Source organism: Echiichthys vipera (genome assembly GCF_963691815.1).
Source record: "Echiichthys vipera genome assembly, chromosome: 5".
NCBI classification, from domain to species: domain Eukaryota; kingdom Metazoa; phylum Chordata; class Actinopteri; order Perciformes; family Trachinidae; genus Echiichthys; species Echiichthys vipera.
Window position 1 is genome coordinate 8,508,030 of NC_139830.1, and position 19,406 is coordinate 8,527,435.

At 39.9% G+C, this 19,406-nt stretch overlaps 1 protein-coding gene across 1 annotated transcript; it reads right to left on the reverse strand.

The window, feature by feature from the left end:
• Window positions 1–7,219: 7,219 nt before the first annotated feature.
• mmp13b (matrix metallopeptidase 13b) lies at window positions 7,220–10,640 on the reverse strand (the record flags this gene model as incomplete). Its single annotated transcript, XM_083914565.1, has 11 exons — window positions 7,220–7,693; window positions 7,818–7,921; window positions 8,041–8,200; window positions 8,285–8,418; window positions 8,554–8,674; window positions 8,830–8,985; window positions 9,118–9,243; window positions 9,359–9,507; window positions 9,618–9,745; window positions 10,208–10,318; window positions 10,440–10,640. The coding sequence occupies 11 exons, from the start codon at window positions 10,638–10,640 to the stop codon at window positions 7,593–7,595; spliced, it is 1,491 nt and encodes a 496-aa protein (XP_083770691.1). The 3' UTR covers window positions 7,220–7,592.
• Window positions 10,641–19,406: the final 8,766 nt, after the last annotated feature.

Genomic DNA, 19,406 nt, shown 5'->3' on the forward strand with positions numbered 1-19,406 from the left:
CATCACCTGTTGTTGCCATAAGCGTGTTTTGGCGCCTACTCCTAACCAACATCTTTTGTATGCTAAACATAACCATCGCGGTCCACTCCCGGTCGCCGTTTCATGGCATTAAATAGAATATTTATTTCAAAAGATATCATACTACTTTGTTTTTTTTGCATAGCTTTTTGTAAGAGATATACGAACCTCTTGACGAGAAAACACATCAATACAATACTGATATCCTGGGATGTGCACAGACATTTTGAGGCGCTGCTCTAACCTGAATAAAGGACAACTTTGTGTCCAGTGAAGTTAATTTCAATAATAAAGCGGTACAATTAGGTAAGGGATGGGCGACATGTAACTTCATATTGGCTGTAAACAATAACTAATCTAGCATGATTCAAAAACACTAGATCCCTGTATAGCTACAGAAGATGGTCATAACTGAAAAGTTATCTTGCATGTAGCCTGCTGTTTATATGTTAGCCAGCTAGCTAGCTAGCTAAGATTGGTTCATGCGATAGCATTATATGAGGCAGGCAAAATGATGCAAATGTGACAAGCTGTGCATTGTTCTGAAGCATATGTTGAGATTTTTATTCACAGGGCATTCTATTGGTTATCCTACGATTCGCTGCTAATCATTTCCACTTAAGAGCTAGATCGGCTATCATGACAATGGGGCAGACCTATTTAATATTTATTCAATTCAGTTCCCTGCATGATCGTTCAAGTCAAGCCTGACATCACCTTATATGAAAAAAAGAATGATACCAGTCACTTCCATACAGTGATGCTTACAGTTTTTTAATGAAAAACTAGTATCAGATCGGTAGTCAGTAGCAGCCGAGTCTAGAGTGTAAAAGTCAGATTGCCTCTAAAAAAAACGGCATGACAGGCCTACATTACAGGCTAGCCGGCTGACAAAAGTGTTGTTCTTGTCATGTGTCTGAATGATGAAACACACTTTGTAAGAGCACCTCTAACAATGTTTTACAGCCATGAAGATGTTTCTCTCAAAGCTGAATTCCCTACAGATCTCGACAGCGATGTTAACATTTCTTCGACACTGAAAAACAAACCCTGCAGTGACTTTTTATCGGAATATGCTCGTCTAACCGTTGACACTACTCTCACAGTTAATTTTCCCGTCAAAGTAAAGAGACAGGCATGTCCACAGAGCACTGACAACATAGAAACCTTGTGTTTTTTATCTCCTCGTGACATCTTGCTTTCATGGTTTGAAGTAATGTCATCACATTAATACAGTAGAGTCACAAGCAGAGTGGCTGTAATCAGGAGAACAAGAGACCCTTTTCAGGTGGATAAAGTTGAAAGTCAATAGAGGCCTTTAGTGCGGCAGACATGTTTTCAGTTAGCTGACATCTGAAAAGAAAATCAGCATTTGCCTGAATATCTTATGTGCACATGTCTGTAGTGTAATAGCTACCAAACAAACAGCAGTTCACATTAATGCAAGTTCGAACAGGATTTCTCGGCTCTGCTTTCACTGAATAATAAGTGACATTACCTCCTTGTTTTTATCGTTCTCGTGTTGTTTTTCAAAGTGCACCAACAGCGCAAAGAGAACTTTAAACCTAATTTAATTTTCCAAAAACTATTAAGGCATACTGTTTGCATTATGGCAGTGTGTGAAATCAAAAGGTAATCACTTGCCTCTCTTCAGTTGTTTGGCTCTAAGTTGTAATTACTTCAAAGCGGAGGGAAGCTTTGAACTGTGTATAATTAATTCAGGCACACAGAACCAGGGTGTCTTTATTAAGTGCTCTGTTCTTGCTTGAACAACTATCAAACAAATGTAATTTGACCTTCCTCGGATAGCTCCTCTGGAGGATCAAGCTATCCAAGCAGCTAATTCACTTTGCTTCAACAATGAGCCCATACTTCTCCAAACACTGCAGGGTTTTACTTTTCAGTCCCGCAGGAGGCTGAAACCCAAGAAAGCTTTTTACAAGCAAAATATTTAAAGGGTTTGTTTAGATTGTAAGAGGGAATATTGTCTGTGGATAACAAGAGGCGTTGACGCAGGTTTTTCAGTTGATAACAGTGATATTGACGTATCGATGCTCCAAATGCCCTTTGGCTTGTCGTGCTGCTGTGACAATGGACACCAAGGCACTGTGTCAGCACACTGCAGCTCAGCACAGAGGTTTTGTTTTCCAGACAAACAATAGATCAGCTCAACTTTCCACAGGCCACAAAGATTTGCTTGTTTTTTTAAAGAGCCACTAAAGCCGTTGAAGTTTGTACCAATGTTTGACATTCATAATGCAAAAAACAATTATATTTGGCCTGAACAGTGAAAATGCAACATGTGATTTTAGGATTTAAGTTTGATCCTTGACATTTGCAAGGGCCCATGCTCATGACTGAATTTGATAAAAGAACTTAAAGAAAACATTAAGTTAACTTTTAGAGGGTCCAGGCCCTCAGAAGGTGTCACACACTGATTGTAAGCTAAGGAAAGCAGAAAAAAATAATTTCAGACTTCACTCCTTGATCATTTAAATGAAAATATATATAAACAAATACTCTCTCACGGCCTGGAGACATGCAACCTGTGACAATGGGATGCAATTGAACACTGCTTTGTTCTGCAGGGATCATTATGAAAGAAAAAGAAACCGCTGATTTCTAAAAATGCTGATGTGGCTTAAAACACACAACACATCAGCAAAAAAAGTCCAAACTTTCAGGAAGAATAAACATCTCTTCAGATCGACTCGAAAATCTGTGCCATGACTCATCAAGTGGAGGACCAGCTTGTGGTCCGTTGTGCTGTTCAGTGAAAGTTTTATTGTGCTGATTCTTGTAGTTTGCAAACAAAGGTCCCTACACTGAAGTAAGAACAGTTCTGCCAGCTGCTTTCAAGTTTGCCTTCCACATCTGTTCCCTCCCTGGAAATTGAGGTCAGGTTTTGTAAAGTATAAGAAGGAACAATTGTTCTCTGGAACATAACAATAGTATCCCAACTTCCATCTTGTGCCAAAGTCAAGCGCAGATATTTTTCATACACGTATTTTGATGGCAAATCCACCCAAGATCAAGCTATTCTATAATGTGACTGACATCCAAACACCCAAATAAACTCAGCCAGACTGTTGAAAGTAATTCATTTTAAACATCTCTTTAAAATATCAGAGACAGTTGTTCCTCAAAGGAAGCCTTGAAACAGTTCCAGGTTATCTGATTTGTATCTACAGCATATGACATGAGGTATGTGAGAGAAAAGCATGACTTTGCTGGACAGTGAACAAATCCTGGACCGTGTTTCTCTCCCTCTGTGTAGGATTGCATTAACAAGAAACCTGATATGCTCTATTTAGATATTTAGATATTCTTTGAAAGCAGTTCTCAACCAGTGGTAAGGGAGGTCCCCAGAGGTCCCTCGAAAAAAAGAACAATGGTTAATTTCTAGTACTTGAACCTAATATGAGTAAGAGTCATAAGAGTGACTATTCTAACCATAGGTTTCACTTCCTCCATGGTTATGTCTTTAATTCTATAGTGTAACTATGTTGTAGAACATGATCCTAATCATATGTAACAGACAAAATCTTCTCAGATGGAGGTCCCTGACGCTAAATATTATCAAATGGGGCTCTGTCACCTAATGTGTATCAATTTAGTGGTTCCTGATAAAACCACTAGTTTGAGGGAAATGCTCCAGTATTCCTGTTCAAAGGCCTTACCTGCACACCTTTGAACATTCCAGCAACTAATCCTAAAAGCCTGTTGCAATGTCTGCTGTACCAAGAAAGACATGAACTCTTTTACTAAATTCCCTGGTCACTCTTACAACTTAGCTGTCTCTGCCCCTGGGTCATATCAGGTCAGCTTTACCTACTTATGGGTCACACAGCCAGCAGAGCCTGGCTTTTAACACATTCCAGCCTCTACGTAGGTGGGAGAACCACAGACTGCTTAACAAACACTTGTTTCCATTCTGTTCAGGGAAAAGGAAGAATAACAACAGACAGAGGGGACACGGAGGGCAACAGTACACAGAAAGCAACAGAACATAAACAGAAAGACAATAATACTAAGCACACTACAGCAGCCGCATGCATCAGCTAGTCATAGGTTTATCAATCCATCGGTTTTCGAAAAAGACATGACTAAAAGTTGTTCCAGTAAAACCAAATGTCTCTGACACTCCTAAACCACAAGGCTTGCTCCCACGTCATAATCAGCTCGGTATAGGAGCAGCAGGAGTCTTGCATCACCCTTCTCATATTGGTGGTCTGAGGAGGGAGTTCCCCAGAGGAAAAGGGTTATATCCTGAGACTGCTGCCCTCTCCGTCATTCTACTCCATCTGGTTTCCATCAGGGGCTGCTGGGCTGAACTGTGTTAAGGTTTTCTCTTTTTCTCTTTAAGTCCATCGAATGCTCTTGTAATGTTTGACCTGGCTGCACTTTTAACATCAGTAAACCCAGCATCACTTCACCACCGAACTTGTAACGAGTGAAGAGATATTAAAATTCAGGGTTTTTGATCTTTTCATTTTGCTTCCTTACAAATTCTCAGTGCTGCATGCTGCAACGAGTTGAACAAGGTCAAATATGTGTAATGAGTTTTGACATTGGGCAGGAACAAAGAGAGGTGCCTGACTGTGACTGGAATGAAATGTAAAAAAGGAGACCTACTGACCTCTAAATCCACATGGGGGTACAAGTAACTTAATAGTTTATCTTTCTCAAGTTAAAGGGATAGTCCCGATTTTTTCAAGTGGGCTTGTACTCTGTTGTATTCTGTTCTATCAACAGTCAGTAGCTGTAGACGGTAGTCAACATCTAAATCTAATGTTACTTGTTGTTTACTTGTGGTAAACCAGCAAATCTAGTCTTTCTGTGAGGTAAAATTACTGGAGTCTGGTGGCTTTGACGAGAGCAAAGGACGGCTACAGTTTGCCCTGAGTAAACTTAAGGCGGGCTGTCTGATGGCAAGGTAAAGTGTTGAAAATAATCTAAATATAACATTCACTTAAACTGATAGTGATTTTTTTTCAGGCAGGTCTTGTTTTTCAGTGACAAAAATATGTTTAGCAGCTGCCCTGAAACCACAGCAGTCTATGCTTTGCTTCATCTCCAAGCTTGGAGAGCACCGAGAGCCATCTACTGTAGGTAATCCACTGACTGTGGATAGGTACCTCATATAACCCCACTTAAAAAAAAAATCACCCTTAAGTCAATACCAGAAGTTGCTCAATTTCTGCAAACCGCCGAGGAGCAGGAGCATGTCAGAAGTAAACATTTAGAGACAAGAGACTGTCTTGTTCGCTCTCCCAGAGGAGTGAAAACACATCCAACTTTAGGAGACAAAGTGATCCTCTCATTGAAATAAACATACATTAGAGAAACGTTACATCAGCAGCATTTCACTGTGAGCTTCTTCTATCCTTGCAAAATCGGATCTGCTTGATGTGCATCCCTAAACATACACATCAAGGTAAAGTTACAGGAAAAGGGAAAATTTTAGAGCATTTTTTTCAGCGCAGGCCTGGAGTCAGCTGTATCAGTGGATACTGAGCCTCCGTCAGCCCGTGCCGTTTCCCCAACACAATGAGTTCTCTTGTTTGAATGTTTCCTTTGTCATGTCTCTCTCCTCACTTTGCATGGCCCACTGCAAAAGTACAATTTCTATTCAAAACACACGGAGTCTTAAGTGGCAAGCTGAAAGGGGATGTATCATTTCTGACACATGCAAAGATCATGATAATCTTCATTTGATTCAAAAAAAGGCTTATGTAAAAGACTTTCAGATAAACCATCCTCAAAGCCAACGTCGGTGATGAACATGCAGGATTTGTGAAGCGGTGACACAGCCCACACCACGCAATACCTCGGAAATGAGCAAATGAGGTGACTGCTTCACTGCACTGTAATTACATCCACATGATTGGGCCTGTGGATTATGCTCCTTGGCTCAAGCTTCACCGTTTCCTAAACTTCAGCTAGAGATACTGACCTTTCAAAGCTGGAGTGCTCACACTACACAAATACTTAATTTTCATAAAACATCTCACATACTCCCATATTTCTGTTCAGATAATGGGCTTTTGGATTGTTATTGTGTGGTGAAAGATTAAGATACAGTGTGTAATGGCCCTTTATTAATGCGATTAGTGCTTAGTCTGTTTGAATTGAGGTATGCTCAGATCTAATATGGCCAGAGCCAAAGATTTTCTCCAACATTTGTTCCGCTAATGAAGCATGGACTGATTTATTTTATTTATCAGGAGCTCAACTCAGGAATGGATTTAGATACTTAGTGATGTAGAGACTTGACACGACAGCAGTGGAGTATTGCCATGACTCGTCTTTTGTTATGGTTTATTTTTATATATTTGAATCTGTCCTAGAACTGTCAGGACCTTTATGTTCTCAAACAGTTGAAAGGAGTACCCTCTAGTGGAAAGGGTGGGGAACTACATACATACATTTAACACCACAGTACATTCAGCAGCTCACTGAGTTGACGTATATGTGGCATTTATTGAATCATATTTGCAAAGCTATTAATTAAATGTGTGAGGAGTTTATTGGAAATTGATTCAATTACTTATTTTACCTCCAGTTATCATACATTTCTCGTACTGTTAAGCCAGTAACCCTCTGCAAGGTTAAATCATATGATAGTTAGCACGAAGGCTCCAGGAAACATAGCAAATCCTGAATAAACACCATGCTATAATCACCATAGTCATGAAAGTTTACTTTACTTACCCAATGTGTTATGCAACCACGCAGCCTTTGAGTGGGAGCTGCTTCAAAATTATTATATTTCCGATCAAAAACCGCACCTTTGTCCATTTACCTTTTATTAAAAAAAATCATTTGCCAACGGTCTTTGAAAACACTGACAAGAAAATTTTCATATGTCACATGAGTTTAAAAATATCAGTGCTAAAATGACATTTGATAAAGCAGTGTATTAAGAAATGTGGTTTAAGCAGTCTACAGGAAGTGAATCTCTCTGACATTCATGTCAAGGGTTGGCCCTCGTCTTTGGCGTACTCAGGGGCGCACTAGTACGCAATGTTGAGGGTACTTTAGATGCAATCTTGTATGTTGGCATTTCTTCAAAAGTACTCAACATAACTTATGTTCAGCTCTTCAACACACGACAATTAACCCAGCTTTACTTTCTCTGCTTTTATTATAATCAACAAAATTCACAAAAATAAACAATATATTAAACTGCTGCGCTCTTTGTTGAAATACCAATGTCGGTGAAACATGTGGTCAAATAATGAGCTCACAAAAGAGAACTGTGACTGACAAGAAACTTAACCTGCTAAGGATCTTGTTTTCCATAAACTTGTAGTACAAATGTAAAATAAATAGCAATTATCTAAAGAAATACATTTCTGAGGAATATTCCAGCATTCTGAGTCTGACAAGTTACAATGTATGACCTACATGTGCCCAGCACTAGTAAAAATAGACTTTTTCTTCTTATATTTAACCATATCCCTGCACGTCTCCATTTCCTTGCTCACTCAATGAACTGCATCCTCCTATGTCTCATTTATATCACATATATTTGTTTCCCATTGTGAAGGTGACGGTTTCAGATCGCCTCATCAGCAGTTGAGAATGGAGTTGCTCCTCATGATGCGAATGACCTTCCTTGAGGTGTAACTGTACTCGTACTGCACGTGTTCATGGAAGAAATACAAGTATCCTGAAAGAAAACAATGGGATAACAGTTAGGGAAAGCAGTACTGGGAAAAAATTGCTTTTGTATGCTTTAATTATATGTTTTTTTAATCTATACAGGAAATATGATATTTGAGGCTCCATAATACCGTAATGATAAGCAGCAGCGTCGACCTCATCATCCATCCCAGGAAAGTCTTCCTCAATGATTCGTGGGTAGCCGCTATCCATGGTGCCTGTTGCTTCGTCATAGCTGTGGCAATACAATGTTGATGAATGGAAATTTATATGTCAAGAATGACAGAATTATTGTTGTGTTTAGATTTAAAGACTTTAAACTTTAACTGAGACATGATATTTATCGCCACATACCTCCAATAGTCCTCTTCAGTGAAGAGCAGAGTTTTCCCAGTGTCTGCGATGTACACAGCCGCATCTATTTTCCTTATTTTCTTGGGAAGACCAAGTTTGTGTATGTACTTTGGGTAACCATCCACAAGGTTATATCCATTCAAAGCCCACATTTTGATCCCTGTTAAAAACACAGAGTTTTGGTCCACACAGATCATATCTAGTAAAAAAATATAATAGCGATAAATAAGTAAATACAACCCACCACTAAATATGATGACTAGATCCTTCTCTGGGTTCTCGTAGGCTGCGTCCACCTTATTGGGGATGGAGGGCCACGTGGACTTGATCAGGGTCTGTTCAGGCTCCGGCATCTGAGGATGGAGACGCCAGTAGAATCTGCAACAGGGAAAAAATAGCAGAATAAACTGAAATACAATATGCATATCTCAATATAGAGTCAGAGTTTTAGTCACAGAGTAATCGACTCAAGGGTTCATGTACCATCTTTGTATGCACCATCATGGTTCCTACCTGTCTTTGAAGATAATGGTTTCCCCTCTGAGCTCTGTGACAGCATCAAAACTTAACATGGGGTCACATTTGTTCGGTGCGTCAGGCTTTGGCTTCACTTTCCTTGGGTTTGGGTTTGGGCCTGTGATTGAACATCTGGCATTAATGCACAGTTCACATAATCTTTTCATAAAAAATATGACCAGTCTCACGCTATAAAAACCATGGCCTCAATTATGATTTGACATGTGACAATAATCAGTTTTAAGTCCAAACAAAGATTATGAATTTCCCCACCGTAGAGAGCTTGAATGCCTTCAATGTCGTCCTCAGACAGAGGGTAGCCTGTAGCGTACGAGTAGACTGGGTACATCAGGGCGCCCGGGTCTGCCGAGTGGGACATACCCAGGGCGTGGCCCAACTCATGGGCTGCCACTATATAGAGGTTGTAAGCTGGGGAGAAAATATGTTCAGTGTTAATGATGAGGATGCAGTTTAGTCACTTCTGTTGTTCATTTGTGGGTGACCACATTTGGTTGTGTTTAACATGCCGTGACAGTAAAGCATGTTCTCTCTAACTCTCACCTGATGAATCTTTGGTCCAGTTTTCATCCTCATCAAAGTGCGTGTCTCCTCCGATGCCCTGGCCGGGCGGGTAGGCATGGGCAAGCAGTCCATTAGGCCCGTCGAAAGGGTTATAGTCTCCATGCTCTACAGAATAAAGCACGGATCACTTTTAAAATATTTTGGGCAGAACGTGCACTGTTATGTATTTTCTTTAGGGAACAAGCAGTGTAGAAAAACCAACATCATGTATTTTGTGTACCTTTTTCTCCAAAACTGATCATAATGTCAGCGATTCCCTTGTGTAGCTTCTGAAAGGTCAGAGGGGTGACATCAGTCCAAACGTTCAGCGCATTGCGAATGGCTCTGTCTACATCCGACTTCTTCAGATCTGGTGTATAATTCACTATCCTGAAACATCATGGGAAGAAAAAAGGAAAATGAATGAATAAATGATTCAATTGCTGAATGGTTCAATAACTTGTAAAAATAAATAAGTAAATAAATAAATATTGGCACACCTGAATGTGACATTGTTGTTTTGCCATTTGAGGTGTCGAGGGAAGTGGTTGTACTCCCCGATGTCAGGGACTCCACATCTGGCCTGCTTCATCAGCTCCAATGTGTTGTCATCCAGATTCCCTGTCACCTTCAGAAGCGAAAAGAAAATATTTGGAAATGATGGATATCTGTGGAGCTTTATTGCGATGTTTTGTTCATTTGAATATATTTAGTTTAGGTTTACATTCTAAACCCTGGTGACTTTAAAGGAATTTAATCTCTGTGTGTCTCATTTTTTGTATGTTGGGTTGGACCATGAGCTCAACAAGTCCCTAATAAAGGTTGTTATAATGGCAATAAATGTAACTCAACTCAATTCAACTAATTCCCCATAAAAAAACATAAGCACATAATTAATTGCAGGGGAAAGATCTTTAACACACGTTAAAGTGCACCATTGTTATGATGAGTTCTATTAATCTCAAAGTTGGACCTTTCTTTCAATAAAACCTACTCAAACTAAGAAATCAAATGTAAAAGAAAAAATAAAATAGTATACAAAAGCAGCTGCTCATTCATAATACCAGGAGGATCAATAGGCTCTGGTCACCTTGAGTTTGAAGAATCTCTGCATCTCCTTGATCTTGGTCTGAAAGGTCCCTGGTGACCTCTGTCTACCTTGAAGACCAGCTGGAAGGCCATAGAACCGACGGAGGTACTTCTGTTTGTTGAAAGAGAACAAATGCTCGATGACATTCATAGTTGTATGAATATGTCAAAAAAGCCACTTGAAACAGCTCACAAGACTGAACAATGTCTGAATTAGAGAGCTCAGATCTTACCTCAGCTAAAAGCCAGTTGTCTTTGTCACCAGACGGCAGAGGCGAAGCAGAGGAGTGAGCGACCAGCGCCAGCAGCAGCAGCAAAGCTATCATTGTTGTTGTCTCTGTGTTGTCCAAACCACTCATTGGGTTCAAGAAGCTCTTAAGGGTATTTATAGTGTTTTGGGTCCGCGATTTTTTCAAAGGGTCCCAGTGATTCATGTAAAAGCACCTACTGTAGCCACTTCCTCCTTCATGAAGAATGTGCTTATAGCTGTAGAACTGCAGTCACTGTGGTTTGAGTGGACTCCTTTGAACCCACCAAAAATTCCCATTTCTCAAAATGCCATGACTTAAGGATTTTGCCGATAGATTTCCTGAAAATGTCGGGAAAAACATGATCCACTTTTAATTATTTTTTTTATTAATAAAAGAATAACGTAGGAGAGATGACCCTTTTTGTCTGAAAATCCTCTGGTGACATTCCCTTAATAAGGATACCACATCATTAGTTATCACCTGTGCATCCTTTGCAGTTGAAAAACATTAATAAAGAAATGACCTACTGTATCCTGCCGGTCTCATGATAGTCAGTCTGTGCCTTGTTATTTTAGGTGAAGACGTTTTAGGATATGTGACTAACAAACACACGACGAAACAAAGAAAGAGATGAATGAAACTATGATATTTAGATTTATATATCCCTTATATCGTCTTTTATATGACTGGGTGGATTTGACAATGTGAGCTGTGTCTCATACAAACAATTAGACAAACAGATGTTCCATATGGTTTTTGTCTGGTAAGAATTTAAATCAGCTCTTTTTGATTTTGGTGTTTTCCCCATGTTGCCGGGTAGAATGTGATTCAGAGTTATAAGGACATTTAGTCTGTGGGAGTTTTAATCAAAGCAAAGCCATAGAAGAAGAAGAAGCGCATAAACAAAACAAAGGAAACATACTCTTCTTAATAATAGCTTATTACACCACAGATAACATCTATAGAAGCACAAAGATGCTTTTCAAAGAAAACAAAATTTAACACAACAATATTATCGGACTATGTTAAGAAACTCATCTGTTTGGTATTGCAGTAGTGATGATGTTCAAAATTAGAGTATTGTTCCAGACAACTGGTACGTACAGGTCTCTGGAGCCAAGGCAGGTAAAGACATGCTACCTAGTCCTGCATTTCTGACATCACCGTCTGTTTGAGACAACAGATGTATGTAATTATTTGCATCTGCCACGTCAGTGAAATTCCTTAACTTCTACATAGTAGAAATACACAGGATTACTATTGTTTATTTAATATTATATTAAGATTGTTAAAGTATTTCTGATTCTGATTCTGATCAGATTCTGAAAAAGCTGGTAATGATAAAAATTACAATAGTGATGATAATAGTTTACACATTCCTAAATTAATTGTGGACCATGTGATCAATTCTTATTTGGATACACCCCTATGGAGGCCCTAAAGTGCAAACCACAACAGCAATTCACCAGAACAACAAAACTTTGCCACAGTGAGGGCAATACATATTGTATGACCTATCTTAATTTTGTTTCTCTTTACACAGAACCTTTCCCCTTCACTGGTGATGGAGAAACTACAAACACAACAGCAATTCAGCACAACAGCAAATTGCCACAACACAACCGCAACTTGCCACAACACAACACCACAACAACACAACTCTGCTGTAGATTTGACCACAATTATTTGCCACAATGAGGGCAATACATATTGTAGCTCCTATCTTTGTTATGTTTCTCTTTACAGAGAAACAGAGAAACTGCAAACATTGACTTAAGCATTGTAAATGACAGTGGTAATCATCAGTTTCTAATACGTACCCTTTATGTTTCAGTCTCCCCAATGATGTGGGGTTTTGTGAATTGCTCTGCTGTTGTGGTGAATTGCTGTTGTAGAGTTTACTTAAATTGCTACCCTGACAACAAGGAAATGTCAAACATTTGGCTGTCACAACCAATTATTATTGACATACTTTTAGAATGTTTTGTAATAACAATATTTTGCCACGTATCAGACTGTGTCTAAAGTGTTACAGTCAAGTATGTAGCTGCTGTGCTGCCCATAGACTGTAGCCGCTGCCAGAGAAAAGCACATTTATACACTGCGTTAAAAAGTACAGATTGGAAACAATTGGCGTCATGGTGATAGGGCACTGGTGTAATGCTTATCTGCATCCCATTAGTTTTATACTGTGTTAGAAAAATGCCCAAGCACTTCAGCATGCTGTGGAGACAAACGTTTTTGGCGTAATCATTGCTTAGACGGTGGTTAACAGAGTGCTCCTGACTCATGCCAGGGGAAGTTAGCAGCTTGGGGGATTTTTGCTGTTATTTTAAAATGTCACAGACAAACACACACAGACAAACACACACACAATGTTTGGAAACATACACACTACGGATATGTGTTGTGACCCACTAGCTGTATTAAAAAAGAGAAGAATCGTGTTGTATGTCCTATGACTCTACTGACTCTTACACAGTTGTAAACATTCTAGATGTGTCCCTGTTTATTTCCTGTTGCAGTGAATGTGAATGACATCAATGGACAGGAAGTGAACAAGGACCAAAGCTTTATTTAGAATATAAAAAGCAAGACAGGGACCAAATATACAAGTTAAAAATATAAACGAACATCAGTGGTTGAAATGAAATTGCACCAACCATCTCATCTCATCTTCATCCGCTTATCTGGGTTCGGGTCGCGGGGGCAGCAGCTTAAGCAGGGGACCCCAAACTTCCCTTTCCCGGGCCCCATAATCAGCTCTAACTGGGAGATCCCGAGGCGAGGTGAGGGTAGGAACGAAGATTGACCGGTAGATCGAGAGCTTTGCCTGCTGCAACCAGACATGAATTACTGGGTGCAATGAAATCAACCACTACTCTCCTGAGTTAGAGGAAAGCTGATGCAGGATATATTTCAATAGACAGAGATTATGATAATAGTGATGATGTGCATCCTAACTAACAGAAATTGCACTCTAATGTTCACCGGCTGGGTTAATTTCACAGTGTGAAATACTTGGTCAATCTCATGTGCAATAGATACATTTTTCCTCTGTGCCTTAGTGTAAATGTAAAACACTTCAATTATACTGTATATTTTGTTCCTGTTATTCTCATATTTTCTATATTTTTCTACAATGTATTGTTTCTTATTGATGCTTCTTCTATGTTTGCTTTCCACCTTGCTGCTGTTATAAGGAAATTCCCCCTTTTTGGGACTAATAAAGAAATATCGTATCTCAACTTACAGTTACTTTTCCTGTCACAAAAGATGCATATTAATTTCTTTGTTTTTTCCACTGCTTTATCATGTAAATCAGACCCCTGCAAACATTATGGAATCACCAGTCTTGGAGGATGTTCATTTGTTTTTTAGAAAAATGCCAGATCATAGACATGACACAAAACTAAAGTAATTTAAAATGGCAGCTTTCTTGTTGCACGAAGTGGATTGACATGAAGCATGACTCCAACACGAGGGATGTCAATAGAAACAAAGGAGATTAAAAAAAACGACACGGGAAGGTTGTTAAGGCAAGCATACTGGTAGACCAAGGAAGACAAAGCGTCAAGACGGAAAATTTAGGGCATTATGTCTTTAAAACAGAAAATACACAGCAAAACAAATGAGGAACAAATGTGAGGAAACTGGAGTCAACGTCTGTGACCAAACTGTAAGAAATCACCTAAAGGAAATGGGATTTACATACAACGAAGCCATCATTAGCACCTTAACAGACAAAACAAGGTTAGAATTGGCTTAGGAAAAGCAATCGTGGACTGTGGGGCAAAGTCATATTCAGTGATGAATCTGAAATCTGCATTTGGCAAGGTGATGATGCTGGAACTTTTGTTTGGTGCCGTTCCAGTGAGAATTATGAAGACAACTGCCTGAAGGAAACATGCACATTTTGACAGCCACTGATGATATGGGGCTGCATGTAAGGTAAAGGCACTGGGGAGATGGCTGTCATTACATCTTCAATAAATGCACATGTTTATGTTGACATTTTGGACACTTTTCTCTGTGGTGGAAGTTGAAGAAAATGGTCCATGACATAGCGCCAACCTGCAAAGCTGATCTGGCAACAGCAATCAGAAAGTCAAGCCAGATTGTTGAAGAGTACTGTTTGTACAAATTTGTCACTCATTACGTCCATGCTTCAGAGACTGCAAGCTGTTATAAAAGCCAGATGCAGTGGTGCAACAAAGTACTAGTGGTGTGTTGAAGTGTTCATTTGTTTGTTTATTTTTCATGATTCCATATTTTTTCCTCAGAATTGAGTGATTAGTGATATTCACCCCCCCCCCCGCTTAGTAACTGTTACTGACTTCCACATTTATTTATTCTTATTTATTTATTTTAGAGTTTCTTAAAGCCGGAAAGTTGCCATTTGAAATGACTACAGTCTTGTGTCACGTCTGTGATCTGCTTTTTTTTTAAACAATTGGATTGTGTTGGGACCCAATTCTTTTTCTTACTAGTTTAAACAAACTAGATGCATGTATACATATTCTACAGTCAGCCCTCCATCCATCTTCAACCGCTTGTCCCTGTCGGGGTCGCGGGGGGGCTGTAGCCGATCCCAGCTGACATCGGGTACACCCTGGACAGAACGCCAGTCTAATGCAGGGCACATAGAGACGAACAGAGACGGACAACCATTCACATCTACGGACAATTTAGAGACATCAATTGACCTAACACATGCATGTCTTTGGACTGTGGGAGGAACCACACACAGAAGGGCCCCAGCCCGGATTGGAACTAGAAACCCTCTTGCTGTGAGGCGACAGTGCTAACCACCAAACCACAGTCAGCCCTGTGTAATTTAAATCAATCCATTGAACGGCACATAATAAAATGTCCTTGTCCAAAAAAAACAAAGACACTGTGATCTAACACCGGGAAAACTAAGTGAAACATGCTGGACACACAAACTAACAAAAACTGAAACTGGGGCAAAACACAGGCTTAATACAGAAGGGACTAATTAACCAATAGAACACAGGTGTGGTGGAAAACAGGTGCGGTGTGTAAAACACAGAAAGACAGGAAGTAACACAAGACATGACAAATGAGGGAACCTACAAAATAAAACAGGTAACGGGCTAAACATAAGTGAAAACATGAATCAAGAACACAATAAACAGAAAACCAAAAAAAGGAGAAGAAGCAGAAAACCAAAATCTGTTACTATCTGTACAATGTGGCTCAATGTTGCCATAAGGCAGAGTAAGCATGGTCCTTGACATACTGTATCAACACACTTATTGGCAATATACTGAGGGAAAATAAGTTATGTTTACTATATACAGTTGGGATTAGACAATGATAGCATTACAGCTGTAGCAAAATTATGGAGCACTTGTTGTAAGTCTCTTTGGACAAAAGCTTTTGCCAAATGAATCAGTTAATGGCTTACAGTAAAGAGAAAATTTAGCTGGTGGCCCAGATTTGATTCGGACCTGAGGCCCTTTACTGCATGTCATCCCCTTCTCTATCTCTCCCCCGTTTCCTTTAAATCTTCAAGATGTACTATGAAATAAAAGTCATGAAAGGCTCAAAAAATAACTAAAAAAAAGGAAGAAATGTTCAGTGCAACTGGGATTTAATCTTTGCACATTGCACGTCCTCAAATAAACCCCAAAAAGGGTTTAAAGGAAAATTACGAGCAAAGATTGAAGCCACAGTGACTGCCGTGGTGTAAGGTGTGGCAACGTTTAGACACTTTAAGGTATGAGCCGAAGAGATACCACAGGAGGGCAGCAGAGACTGCTTTGGAGTGGAAGAACAGACACCCATGGTTCTCTCTGGGTCTTTGCATGTTTCTTATCATGCAGTGTCACCACAACCTCCTGCTGAAGTGCCAAATGAATAACGCACAAAAAACTTTGATGTCAGATTTGCTCCATCATCATAAGGCCTGTGAATGTTCTCATTTGTCCAGGTCATCATTATCCCCAAGGCAATTTCAGTCAAAAGCAACTGGACTTTCACCTCTCATCCAAGAGGCTTCCATTTCATCTCAGGTGAAATGTCCTAGACAAATAACCAAGCCCGGTTGCTTTTGACTGAAATTGCTTTGGGGATCATCATTAAACACATCTTATATGTTGTCCGAAACAAACCACCGATATCAGTATCACTACAACATTATCTGCTATCCTACACATTTAGCTGTGCAATGAGGTGCATGTACAACTAACAAGTCTAAGGCTTGATAAGATCACAGGTGGACAGCCCTGAGTTGTGAATGCACCCAGGGCATATTGAGGATGCATATAGATCTATTTGTGCTCAGACCACATTCGGAGGGGGTCTAGAACAGGTTTGAGCACATTCATTCAGCCGTGTGAACGTAAGCCGTACTCCAGGCCACATTGAAGGACAGCCTACTCAATTACCTGGCTCACCCATGGTTCTCTCTGGGTCTTTGCATGTACATGGCTCAAGATTTTTTTCAGTTTTGTTTAAAAAATAATTTGTGAGAGTGTCTATTTCTCATAGTGGATATGCCATTTTAAAACAAAACTGGAATTTACAAGTGTGATCGAGCCTATACGTTCTAAAAGACCACAACAGAAATCAGAAGCAGGGGAGAAAAGTTTTAAATTTGGAGCTTATTCAGCAGTCGCCAGAAAAAAATGTTGCCATTGTATGTTTCTGCAAACCACAGATATGTTGGATCTCAACTTTTCCAGACCGCTGCAACCTGTTCTCATTCCCTACTTGTCACATATCGACATTTATCCTGGGAACTACTCTTAGTAGGTGTCCTATATCACATTTCAATAGACACCCTGCAGCCAATCAGAATTGATTATTCAACCAGACCATGGGATAAGGGTCGACTACAACACCTGACGCCCGGTGCGTCTTCCAGAGACATAAAAGGGTGTCATGTTCCACGTCAACGTTTCTGATTTTTGTATCTTTTTAAAGGCTGTGGCTCTGGAGCAGTCATCCTATAACCACAAGGTTGGCGGTTCGGTTCAATCCCTGACTCCGTATGTCCACATGTCATCATTAAGTGTCCTTAAGCGAGACACCAAACCCCAAATTGCTCCCTGGTTGCTTTATAGCATCCCACTGCTTCTAATGCTTAGGATGGGTTAAATGCAGAGGCTAAATTTCACTTCTGTGCTGTGTACAATTGAACTGATGTTGATTTGAATATTGTTTAAAAAATCAGCATTCATTGGTGTCTCTTTATTGAAGTCATCTGTCATTTATTGAGAGCTTTGTCATGTAACTCTAACTCTCACTCCCCCTTCAGTCCTTTTTGGATGCTGGTGACACGGTGTCTTGAAGTGCTGTTCCAAGTACAACTCATCATTACAGACAAACACGCTTTCCAAGACAAATATTACTCATCTCAGTTACTGGTTCTGTCGTGTAACATTTCTGGCACCGAGTCAGTGTGAAAGTGTATGTTTGGGGCAAAACGGAGATGTTCTGACTGGTTTAATTACCACAGTAGTCTCTCCCAGCTTGTAACCTTGCAGCTCCAAACTGAACTCTCACTCATCACTCCTGCTTAAAATGACTTCATTACCTCGTCTGCACTCAGACCATAAAACCAGAGCGACACAAATTCTTCAAGTCTTTCTGCAGCGTGGCGTACTCGGCAAAACTTAGCTCGTGTTGCCCCGCAGAGGAATGCTGTTGGTCCCATAAAGCTCCACAATGACCAATCAACTGTAATTGTAGCCTGAATATACCACGGCACCACCCTTGCCAGACTAGGCGGCCTGGCTGTCGTCCATTTTCTTTTTCAAAGTCCTTAAATCCACCCCTGCAATTTCAGCTCTCCTTCAGCGAACTCTTTCATTGAAAGGTCTCACATGCACTTGCTGCTAAGACGGGACAATAATGGGCTTTGATGGGGCTATTTTCAGGAGCCCTTGCAGAATGCGTGGGACTGAGCAGTGCCACCCAACTCATCATCAGTCTGGAGGGAGTTTAGCTGAGGTTCCCCTACAGGAGCTCCACTGAGGAAACCATTAACTCGCTATTAAAGCTGCTTGGTTTTTGATGGTGGAAATTCAATTATGTTCAATTAACTTTATATATCCATTCTTAATTTGTGCAGAACATCAGTGTGTGTACAGTTCACATATTCAACAACACAACAAAATATACCATACACATCACATACCTGTCCAACAGTGGTCAGTAGATAAAAACTTGCAAAGCACAATACATAAAGAACAGGCAATATAAATAAATAAATAATAAATAAATAAATAAATAAATAGATCGGCTATTCATGAGTCTGATGGATGTTGGCACAAGACTTGACATGGCTTTCTTAGTCCTGAATGTGAGTGACCTGCATCACAAACAGGTCACTCACCTCATGTATAAACGTGTTTATGCTAAACACACTCATAGTTACGGTCACATCTTGCAGAAAGAATCCTTTTCTGTGCTGTGTGTTGCCTCATGTTGTAGTTTCATCACTTATTTAGGGATTACCCATGATTCAGCACATTGCACTCAACTATGTTTTCGTAATCTAATTCACATCACTTTTAATCATTATAGGAAACAGTTTACGGCCTGCGTTGAATTTGAATAAGACGTTAAAACCACATGAATATCCGTTTACAGTAGATCATCATTGGAGCAAACGTGTCATGTGACCAAAACTGTTCAAAATGTCATTTCTTTTTCTTTTTTTTTTTCTCGTTTTGCTATCCCTGGCTCTCTGCAAACCCCTCCCTAATTTCATACTGCTGAGGCTTCCCTTGGATTTGCAAGGGGTATGAGTCACAATAACCATTTAAAAGGCTTTCTCATTAACCAGAACTTCCATATCCATGTGTTTAAACGAGGCAATTCATGTTGTGTAAAGTCTGTGAAATGCATGTCATGCTGCTTTCCTGCTGTGTCTTGGTCTTGCTTATGCCCGGTCCGTGTTTTACGGCGCCCACATTT